The sequence below is a fragment of the Melanotaenia boesemani genome, chromosome 19 (assembly GCF_017639745.1).
Source record: "Melanotaenia boesemani isolate fMelBoe1 chromosome 19, fMelBoe1.pri, whole genome shotgun sequence".
Lineage (NCBI taxonomy): Eukaryota > Metazoa > Chordata > Actinopteri > Atheriniformes > Melanotaeniidae > Melanotaenia > Melanotaenia boesemani.
In genome coordinates, this window is record NC_055700.1 from 3,208,354 (window position 1) to 3,219,770 (window position 11,417).

Genomic DNA, 11,417 nt, shown 5'->3' on the forward strand with positions numbered 1-11,417 from the left:
GAAAATATATTAGCACTGTTGTAAATGTAGCCAAGTCACTCTACTGTTTGTATCCGGTGCCATTGTGCATCAGATTGATGAGCGTAGCTAGCTGTGTTCTCCGTGCGTCGCGGTTTGGGTCGGGATATTACTATTGATTTCAGTTACCATGTAAACAGGGGTAACTGAAACTGGTAAGGGAGAACGACAGCGTCTCTACCAGTTGCCATAACGCTGCTGTTCACGAGAGCGGCATGAACGGGCATCATCCATGAACATAGTTACAAAAGAGGGGGAAAAAATTCAAGACAGGGACTAATGGAATGGCTGAAATTTTACTGGCTGGACGAGTAAAAGTCACACTAACCTTTCACTAACGTCCTGTTAGTCTTCTTGCTCGAACTTCTTCAGGAATGGGTTCCGGTGTTCCGGCGTTTGTTTATCCTTCACTACGCTGTAATCAGCGTCTAGTTACCGCTAAGGCCTAACCTGTCAATCACCTCATGACGGGCGATGCGATGGGCGGAGCCAACAGCTGAGCTGCTCCACCAGGGTTCCGCCCACCATAAACGGCACATTTCTGAAGCTGCTAAAAAGAGGGAGGTGAAGAGAAGCCGCTGCACTCAAACTGAGGGTCGATTTGTCCATACCATGGCGGAAATATTTCATTTAGATATTAATGAATGGTCTCAGATTGGGAATAAAGTGTATAATATGGGACCTTTAAATTGGACACCCAAATCAGGCTGTTGTTAAGTCTTGTTTTTATCATTGCTGGTACCGAGGTCCAGGAAGAAGCTCCTGGACAGGGCCTTCTTCCTGGACCCAGACGCTCCTGCAGGTACCGAGGTCCAGGAAGAAGCTCAGGGACAGAGCCTTCTTCCTGGACCAGCTGCTCCTTCTTCATTGTTGCTCTAACTGTGGAATAATCTGCCTTCAGGGAGGCCCCTTTTAAAACTCGCCTTAAAACCCATTTTTATTCTTTTTGAGGTTTCAGCCTCATCGAGACTTTCTTTTTTTTTTTTTATTTTAGCTCATTTGTTTTTATTGATTTTAGTGTGTTGGTGTTTAGACGTTCTTATGTTGGATGTTTTCATTGGTTTTTATTTTTATGTTTTTATTTGTATCTTGATTTTACTTGTGTTTTAAATAAAGTTGGTATGGAAGGGTACTTCATAGTTCTGACTTCAGTTTGTTTTATGAGGTGAGTCAGTGCGGGGGGGTCATGATTACTACACACATGTGAAAATGTACTCGTATGTACATTTAAAATAACTTCTAGATCTGAAGAAATTACAGTGATCATAATGTGAAATACTGGATTTTTCAGTTCCAGCTATCTAATTCAAAATCCTCCACTGGTATCTGGAAGTAAAAGAAAATAAATTAAAAAATGCTAAAGTTTACATAGACAAAAATATAAAATAGAAATATAATGCATATCAATTATAATTAATATACATAAGGTAATCATTTTTTAAAACTATATAAAATTGATCAATTTTATTAATTTATTTTTAACAATAAATATAAAATTTATTTTAAAAATCTGGAAATCATAAGATATTATTCTGTAATGGAAAAATTTAACAGTTTTACTTTGAGAGAATCACAGTCTCACTTTGTCTCGAGTGGCTGGAATTTATATATTTTTTATGTTTTGTGGCTTTTTAATGCCAGTTTGTTAATTGTTTTCATTGATTTAAGTAACTTTTTGGATATTAAAACCTCTTTTGTGTTTTTTTTTTAAATTTCTTTTAATTATTAGATGCTCTTAGTGCTCAGGTTTTATCTAATTTTGGTTGTCTGCATATATGTGATAACCTTTAATGTCCTTCTGTGGTCACATTAGGTCACATTGTGGTAATTCATTGCATTTCTGTGTTTATTTTGCTTGCTGTTTATCTCTTTATAAGAAATTTAGATTTCCTCCTGGACTTTCCTGCATCTTCATGATGATTTTATGCTTGTTTGCGTTGGTTTTTTGCATCACTTGTAGTTGCTTTTGTATCTTTTCAAGGTGACTGTTTCTCTTGAAGGTTAATTTTATCATATTGTGCCTATGAAGGATTTCTGTGTATATGTCAGTTTTTAGTAAATTTGGTTTGCTTGTGGTCATTAGTACAGCATCATATGTTTGGTTTCTTTTCTCTCTCATTATTTTGGCCAATTTAATCCTTTATTTGTCGTAATTTTGCCATCATTATTCAGCTATTGGATGAATGATTGACACTTTGTTAGAATTGTGCCAAAGCCTGGAGCCTGTTTGTATGGCGGTGTTTTTATTGGCGATGGTGATAATCTTGTTTTGTCTCGTCAGAGCCGCAGCAGTCCTGTGGATCAGAACAATGGGAGCAGACAGCAAGAACAACAGCTGACAGCTGTAATGAGACTCATTCTAGTCGGGCAGCTGTAATGAACACAGAAAGACATGTGTTGGCTTCTAAACCACCTCCAGCCAACACACAGCAGGCAGCCCCCACCCCAGGTAAAGTCACACTGCTTCTTCCAAGAATAAGCCCAACACTACAGGGGCTCTAAACATCCAACATGATTTTATTAAAAGATTCTGCAGACAGCATCAGCTGCTGATGACGTTTGGAAATGTCTTCAGGTCCTGCAGAAAATGTGGAGAATAGAAATTCAGTTGGAGAGGAGAAAAGACAACCTGTTGTCTCCACCTCGGTTTCACTTCATAATCCTGCAGCCAGATTTAACCCACCTGCAAACAGCTCCACCCCTCCAAAACCCCAACCAGAGCCAGCAGAGGACGAGGATGACTACGACTCAGATGATGCCAGTAAGACTGATCTGTTTGATCCAGAACAAATCTCCTCCCCAGATGTCCACTGAGTATCTGTGCTTTTATTCTTCCAGCTACTCTGGGATCGTTGGAGTTCAGTCTGCTGTACGAGCAGGACAACCATGCCCTGCACTGCTGCATCGTTAAAGCCAAGGTAAAAGACACACTCATGGATGAGACGAAAGGAGACCAGACACAACACAGAGCAAAGCAGGATGCAACAAGGCATGATGGGACAAGATGACCACCTAATTAAAGACGAAACAAGACACCTGAGACCAGACAGGACACACAGGACAACAAGACAAGACTGAATAATTCAAGACAAGTGAAGACATGACAAGATGGAAAGCTGAGTTAAGAGGCTGAAACAGGATGAGAAAAGAAAATATCATCATTTCAAACATGAGAAAACTCAGGACAAAGACATAGAAAGACAAGACTGACAAGATGGAACAGCAGGACATGAGACATAGAATATGAGATATAAATGGACAAGGCCACAGATAATGAAGGACAGAACTGAATGAAACAAGAAAACAGGACACAATGTATGAAAAAAGTTGACTAAACTAAAGAAGACAAGGCTGAATGGGACGAAATAAGAGGAGACAGAGACCTGATGGAACAAAACAGGCAGAGATCAGACTCAGCGTGACAAAACCAAACGGATCAATAGAGACCTGACAGGACGGGACCAGAACCAGGGAATACAAAGAGACAAGACAAGGACAAGATTCATGCTGACCACTAGCTTTGTTTGTCTCTCAGGGTTTGAAGCCGATGGACTCAAACGGACTTGCAGACCCATATGTGAAGCTGCACCTGTTACCTGGAGCCAGTAAGGTACAACTTTAAGGATGCTTTCATCCATCAGCTAACAGTCTTGTTATTCCTCAGATGAGAAGTTTTACGTTTTGTCTTGTTTGTTTTGTCCTCAGTCCAACAAGCTTCGCACAAAGACACTTAAAACCACCCTGAATCCCGTGTGGAACGAGACTCTGGTTTACCACGGCATCACCGATGACGAAATGGCACGCAAGACTCTCAGGTAACCTCCTGCTTACCCCCCTCACCTGCACCCTGCTGCAGGACAACAGGGTCTCATGCAGGCTGTTATCTGTCCTCAGGCTGTCTGTAAGCGATGAGGACAAGTTTGGACACAATGAATTTATAGGAGAGACCCGAGTGGCCCTGAAGAAGCTGAAGTTTAACCAGAAGAAGAACTTCAACGTTTGTTTAGAGAGAGTGATCCCGGTAAGAGAAGGACATGGGGACGTTTTGAGTTAATTCTAACAAATAATTGACTTTTAATTAGTCATTTTCCAACAGTGATCTGGCTGAGTTTATAACATACCACATATTTTTATGTAGTATGAAGGCCTAAAAAATTATTTCCAAAGATTTGCACAGGTGACTTAGGATCATGGTTCCCTTTTCAGCTCCACCTGTTCATTTTCCTGTTTACACAAATATCCAACCAGCCAATCACATGGCAGCATGTAGTCATGTAGACATGGTGAAGACGACTTGCTGAAGTTCAAACTGAGCCTCAGAATGAGGAAGAAAGGCGATTTAAGAGACTTTGAACAGGGCATGGTTGTTGGTCTGAGTATTTACTGGGATTTTAACACACAACCATCTCCAGGGTTTCCATAGAATAGTCTGAAGAAGAGAAAATATCCAGCGAGCAGCAGTTGTCTGGACCAAAGAATAAAGAATAATGACAGATCAGATAGTTATTTACAATGTACCTTACATTACAGAAGTGTTGCCTCAGAATTTTTCATATGGGACTAAACAATGGATGTTAAGCAGCCAGCGCTGTCTATTAATGCATAGGCTTTGAAGGTGTTAACAATTTTTTAATCATTAGATTTTTAAAGCTATTAATAAATCAATGAGATGAGAAATTAAATAGAGGAGTAGTTTCATGAATTAAGTTTTTAAGCCTCCACAGCCACCAGATCTTTGGGATGTGGTGGAACGGGAGATTCTCATCATGGATGCAGCCGACAAACCTGTCATGTTAATATGGAGAAAACCTCTGAGGAAGGTTTACAACACCTTGTTGAATTCATGACACCATGAATTAAAAAGGGGGTCTGACTGATAGTAGAAGGTGGACCTGATGGAGAGGACGGTGAGTGTGTAGATCATATGAAAACACTTAACCTGCTAATTTGATTTCATGAACATTTTGAAGCAGATAAACAGTTAGCTTTGCTTTGTTAGCTTAGTTTAGCTAAACAAAAAACAAACAAACAAAAATAAGTTTTAACATTTAACCTTTGATCCAAAAGGCTTCTCCAGTGTTAACTAGTAACTGAGGAGTTGGAGGTGTCACTTTTACTCAGTATGAGTTGTTTACTTGCCTGAGTCAGGTGGTCTGCCGTGTGAAGCTGTACTCTCCGGCCAGACTTCATTCAGGTATTTAGGAATATTTAGACCGAATATTTACACCAACAAGGAGGACAGGTCTAACTCAACATGTGGGTGATGTGACTTCCTGGAGAAACACAACAAAGATGCTCTCAACACTGACAGATTCTACATCCTTGTAATTATGCTTTTATCTACACAGCAACAGCTGATGTTTCTGGTTTGGGTGAGGATGATGATGATAATGATGATGACTGTTTGCTCTGTGCTCAGGTGAAGAAGGCTGTTGGGGGATCAATCCGTGGCATGGCACTCTATGAGGATGATGTAAGAACAATGCATGGATCTCCAACACTGTCTGTTAAATATAACATGAATTTTCTAGTGCATGAAAAAGAACCATTGCATCATTTAGCACAGTGGTTCCCAACCTGGGGTTCTTGACCCCCCCAAGGGAGTCCCTAAGGAGCACAGGGGGTCTGCAAGGCTTTGACTGTACAGACCCTGTATGATTTTTCAAATTAAAGCTATGTGCAGAGATAAGTTGAGATGTATCTGCTTAAGCCTAAATAAAACAAAACTACTCACTAGGCCACACCTTGTCTATCCAACCATTCAATCCGCTTTAATCTAACCCTGTCAGTGAGCTGCTGGAGCTACGGTAGTGTCTGTCCTGGTAACCTGGGTTGTCCCTGCATTATGTCATTAATGCTTTTTAACGCCACAGCTTTTTGTTGCTGTTGTTGTTTGCATGGAGAGAGTCTTCAACATCTTTATTTCTTTAAACAATTCTTTAATATACAATATAATGCAGGACCGAAGCTCAACAAAAGCTTTCAACCAAAACTGCAAAAGTACGACTGTAAGTGCTGTTTCAGTTGTTTTCATTATATTTCACAAACCCCGTCTCAGACTGTAGGTCAAGTTATTTTCATTTGAGGGCTGGATCTCATTTTTCTCTTCTGTAGGTGATCCAGTTCTGACCTTGTAAAGCAAATTGGTCGGATGTAACTGATCTGCTTCACATTTCTTCATCAATATTTCTGACATCAGTTATTTTAATTTATTACTCGTGGTTTGAAACTGTGTTGTTACTTTCTAGTTTTCACTGCTCTCATGTTAGGTTGAATAATGTCAGAACAACACATTCAGGAGTTTTGGCCTGTGACATGTCCCACATAACTATTATATATATATATATATATATATATATATATATATATATATATATACAGTTGTATATTATTGGCGAGTTGAGGTACACATTCATGTTTTTTGTCTGGGCATTTGCATTCATTGTAATGAATGATGTAATAAAGGCCATTTAATGGTGGTTTGTAGGAGGGGCTTGCAGTATAAAGCTGGAGGAGAAGCTCCAGACGTGAGATCCATTTTGCATCTTGGGCCTTGAAGGGCAGCAAGTACTAGAGCCCTATAGTGTACCACAGGATTTGAGCAAAGTTTTTACCAAAAAATAATACAAAAGGTCTCAGAAACCTCATGAATCTAATATGATACACACAGGGTTAAAGGGATAGTTTTTTCTCATTTTGTTCAAGTTCTTAATCCTTTCTCTACGTAATTATGCAATTTTGCAAGTTGAGTTCTTCCTTTTCCTTCCAGCCAAAGCTTACATGTATTCTTTTACCCTTTTCTTGAGCTGTATATTTAACGTGTTTATGTTTGTGTGCGCAGCCCAATGAAGGCGAGGACTCGGAGGAGAGGGGTCGGATACTGATTTCTCTCATGTACAACAGTCAGCAGGGTCGTCTGATAGTGGGCGTGGTCCGCGGCGCTCACCTGGCCGCCATGGACTCCAATGGATACTCTGACCCTTTTGTCAAAATGTAGGTGCTCCAGTAATCTTTTTCTTAGTTTGTTATTAGATTATCTGATCCTTTAAAGCTTTTTATGTATTTCTGATCATTTCCATACGGCTGTAACATGCAGACGGATGAGTGGGTGCAGTTATTTCTGTCTTCTTGCGCTGTAGATGTCTGAAACCAGATATGGGAAAGAAAGCCAAAAACAAGACTCAGATAAAAAAGAAGACCCTCAACCCAGAGTTTAATGAGGTCAGCTCTTTCTAAACCTGTTCTGTATGAACTGCCCCCTCAGATTTAGTAATAATCTTTGTTTCATTGCTGTGTTTCAGGAGTTCGCTTATGAAATAAAACATGCCGAGCTCGCCAAGAAAACTCTTGACATCTCGGTCTGGGACTACGACATGGGGAAATCCAATGATTTCATTGGTAAGCTTGCAGACACATTTCTTCATCATCCACTCAACCAGTTTCATTTTTAGCTGTGATGACAAGCGATGCTCGAGGGATGGCAGCGTCTGTTTGTTTGATCCACATTTCAACACATGTTGGATAGATTGCCCTAAACTTTGGCTCAGACATCCATGAAGCCCAAATATTCTGGATTAATAACTTCACTTTAACATGGATTCATGCCTGATTCTGCTTTACCTGCTAATGTGTCATGATGTGATGGTTTAATTTAGTTGAGTTTTAAAAGATTTTTTAGGAAAGAAAGAAGGAAAAACATGTTCACTGCTTTTTTATTGCCGCTCCTTTTTACTTTTGAGGCCAAAGCGATGAATGTTTCTGTGTGTACATGTCTGTGTGATGTAAATTTAATCATTCATCACACCTGTGATGGTTTGATCTTTATTAATGTCCATTTAAAGCCTAAAATAAGATTAAAAAAACAGCATAGGATGTTGGACTAAAGCCATTGAGATAACAGCGGTTCAGCTCTGTAGCAGTCTTCCAGGCAGGCCTCACAGCAGCAGCTAATGAACAAAGTCTCACCTGCAGAGGCAGCAATGTCCACAGTTGTGGTCCCGCCACAGTAAAAGCTCTGTCCCCCTGAGGTTCCACCTCGTCCTTGGCACCTCCAAGAGCAGTTGATCAGCTGACTGGAGGGACCAGGAGGGGGGGTGAGTACATGTGTAACAGCTCAGAGAGGTAGGGTGGGGCCAGGTCATTTAAAGGCTTAAAATAAAGAAAAGGATTTAAAAATGAACCCTAATAAAAACAGGGAGCTGGTGCAGTGAGGCTAAGACAGAAAAAGAGCTCTCGCTTCTGTGTACTAGTCAACAGACGTGCTGCAGCATTTTGCACAAAGACTTCTGAGACACCAAAATGCAATCCATCCCAATAATCCGGCGTGTAGTAATAAAAGCTTGTATCACAAAGCAGCAATACAATCTGCTCTGCTGGCGAACAGAAGACCGCTCGCCCGGTGTCGGTCGGAGGCCTGAGTCCTTCTGATAGAGGCTCAGCCCGTGGACGGTGTGAGGCCAGTAACGGCCCCGTCACTCCGGGGCCCAGTCTTGTCGGAGTTGGGATTTTTGAGAATGCTTCTGGAGGACTAGCAGAGCTCTAGCAGACATTAAGCAACTCCTCATGCCTGCTGGAGGACCCACCTGACCTCCAGCATACCATGCCTGCTGGAGGACCAGTATAGTTCCAGTAGACATCCAGTAAGTGTCTGCTGGGTCTCCAGCAGACATGGGGAGCAGATGGAGATCAGACTGGTGTGCAACAGGCATGCACAGGCAGGCTGCTTGTCTGCTGGAGCTCTGCTGGTCTCCAGCGCATCTATTGCAATCTATTGATGCTGCTGGAGACCCACCTGACCTCTAGTGGGCCTCCACTCCTGTCATCCGAGGATGTGACAGGAATGGAGACCCACCTGGATATCTTTCTGTTAGGTGTGAGAATGTCTTTCTCTTAAAACAGAAAGACATCCTCACACACAACATTGTGGGATGCTTCTGTGTTAATGTGGATGACCCCTAGTGTGTGTGTGTGTGTGTGTGTGAGAGAGAGAGAGAGAGAGAGAGAGACTGGGATATGAACTCTACCCCCTTCTGCTCAAAGTTTTCAGCCCAAAAACATCCCAAACAGAAGAGAAAAAGAGGGAAATACCAGCAGAGGGCTTCATCTCTACAGAAACATACACCACCACACATAAAATCTTTTGGTTTTCCTTTAATACTCCTGACAAACTGCATGCATGTTCTGCTTGCAGCTTATTCTACAACATTGTTCTTGTTAGGAAGCCTGAGGTCTAAAAATGCAGCTCTTGTGATGCTTACTGGTCTCTGTGTCTTCAGGAGGGTGTCAGTTAGGCATCCAGGCTAAAGGTGAGTGTTTGAAGCACTGGTACGAATGCCTCAAGAACAAAGACAAGAAGATAGAGCGCTGGCATGTCCTGCTAAATGACAACTCCGTCCAGTTTGAGGATTAAGCCATCTTCCCCACTCCTGTGGATTTTCTTTTTGTCTCTGTGTCCCTTGTGGAATATTGTCCTCCAACCAGCGCAGATTCGTCCTCTTGCTTTGATGTAGTTTGTCCTTAATGTGCAGTGTGAAAGCTACATTTCCTGTGACAGCCATGGATGTTTATCTCGGGGCTTTTTTTTTATAAAAGTAATCACACCATAAACTGTGTTATCTTATAAATAAACCTCTGAACTGAGTGATTATCATATCTAATGGATAAGATTAAGTCAGTGTTATTGCTGTAATTCAGTCAGTATGTTGTAATGAGGTGTAAATCTATACTCAGACCAAACAGAGGGAATTCCCAGTTTTTAACCCATGGTGTCATTCTGGTGGACACGTTGCATGAAAGGGGAGAAAGAGGTCAACATACCTGTCACATCCGATCATGTGATCATGAGTAAATGATCATATAAATCAGATAAAATGTCAAAGTCACAGACATTAATTCTCTTGTGTTATTGTGCAACCTGCATTAGTTCAAATATTAAATAATATATTGACATTATGTTAAAAAAAGTTTTTTTGTGGATGTGAAATGCTCCTACTGAAAATAACATGCTGTCTGCAGAACTTTTAAAGGCCCAAAATACTTCTGCATGGCATTTCTTATTAAACGATTCAAGGTAATCACGGATTAATCCATGTATTAAGTGGATTATTAAAAAATAGCACAGATCTATTTAAATGATATATTTTATTGCAAGATTAAGTGTTTCCAGCTGCAAATTCATTATTTCTCTCTGTGCTGCTGTTGATGCATGTCTGAACTCATGTTTTGCATATATGGCTGATAAATAAAGATATGCTGGTGCTTCATTGGCTCCCGTGCTATTAGATTTGTAGTGTGACATGGAGTAAACTTTGTCTGAATCAGGTGAGGTCTGAACCAATCACCTCAGGTAGGCACGCAGCTGAGAATTCACTGAACTTTGACTTCTTTAGATAATATTATTTCTATCCAGGTGGGTGAAAGTTGACAGGCCCGCTGCATTGTTTGAACTTGAATCCATCTCAAGATAAAGCTGATAGATACCAAACAAAACACCAATCAACATGCCAGACCTGATCTAACTGCAAGACCTTCAGCCATCAGAGTAGAAATAAACACCTTAGAAATGTGTAGAATTAAATGATGCAAAAACCCATGTCTGCATGAAAGAACTATGAAAAGAGACAAAATGAGGACAAAAAGAGGTGCAATTGAGCACATTGGCAAAAATATAAGAAATGTCAACAGACACACACAATAGTAGTGAAATGAGAGAAATGACCTTTACTTTATCAGGTCCACCTTGTAGTATTGGGCTGGACCCCTTTTTAATTCCTGATGTGATAGATTCATCAAGATGTTGGAAACCTTCCTCAGAGGTTTTCTCCATATTAACATGACAGCATCACACAGTTGCTGCAGGTTTGTCGGCTGCATCCATGATGAGAATCTCCCGTTCCACCACATCCCAAAGCTGCTCTACTGGACTGAGATCTAGGGCCTCATTTATCAAACTGTGCGTAGAAAAGCAAACTGCAGGTGGCATCTGCAGCACAAAAAGCAAATGCTGTGCACTTCAGCTTTCAGATTTATAAAAGCGTGCGCATGCACGTCCTACACCTGTTTCCGTTTATAAATCAGAATCAACTCTAAAGGGAATGAGGGAAAGCCTTCCCACGCCCTCATGGTGGCTATAAATGGTCAGGTGGATGCCTGTAAATACATATTCATCAGATCATTTCCATGATGGCTCGGGAGGGAAAAGAGGGAAGAAGTAGATTTTTTGGGGGTGTGAGACAGAGATCCTGATGGACCACGTTGAAAAACATAAAAATGCTTAGTTGGTGGGCACGACGTGGGCATTAGTTGTGTCAGAAAGGCAGAATAATGGCAGCAGGTGGCTGATCCTGTCATCACAGAGTCAGAAGGGAAGACACGCCAGAGGCATCGGAACAAATCTCAGT

At 41.0% G+C, this 11,417-nt stretch overlaps 1 protein-coding gene across 2 annotated transcripts in view; it reads left to right on the plus strand.

Annotated features, from left to right (window-relative positions):
• Positions 1 to 10,280, plus strand: part of rph3aa (rabphilin 3A homolog (mouse), a) — a 49,773-nt gene extending 39,493 nt beyond the window's left edge. For both annotated transcript variants that reach the window (XM_041970184.1, XM_041970185.1), the window contains exons 6-16: positions 2,300 to 2,467; positions 2,594 to 2,779; positions 2,857 to 2,936; positions 3,554 to 3,628; positions 3,724 to 3,833; positions 3,913 to 4,039; positions 5,438 to 5,491; positions 6,860 to 7,011; positions 7,158 to 7,239; positions 7,320 to 7,416; positions 9,294 to 10,280. In XM_041970184.1, the coding sequence (XP_041826118.1) occupies positions 2,300 to 2,467; positions 2,594 to 2,779; positions 2,857 to 2,936; positions 3,554 to 3,628; positions 3,724 to 3,833; positions 3,913 to 4,039; positions 5,438 to 5,491; positions 6,860 to 7,011; positions 7,158 to 7,239; positions 7,320 to 7,416; positions 9,294 to 9,427 (1,265 nt within the window). In that variant the 3' untranslated portion in view covers positions 9,428 to 10,280. The remainder of the gene's footprint in view (positions 1 to 2,299; positions 2,468 to 2,593; positions 2,780 to 2,856; positions 2,937 to 3,553; positions 3,629 to 3,723; positions 3,834 to 3,912; positions 4,040 to 5,437; positions 5,492 to 6,859; positions 7,012 to 7,157; positions 7,240 to 7,319; positions 7,417 to 9,293) is intronic.
• The last annotated feature ends 1,137 nt before the right edge of the window (positions 10,281 to 11,417 follow it).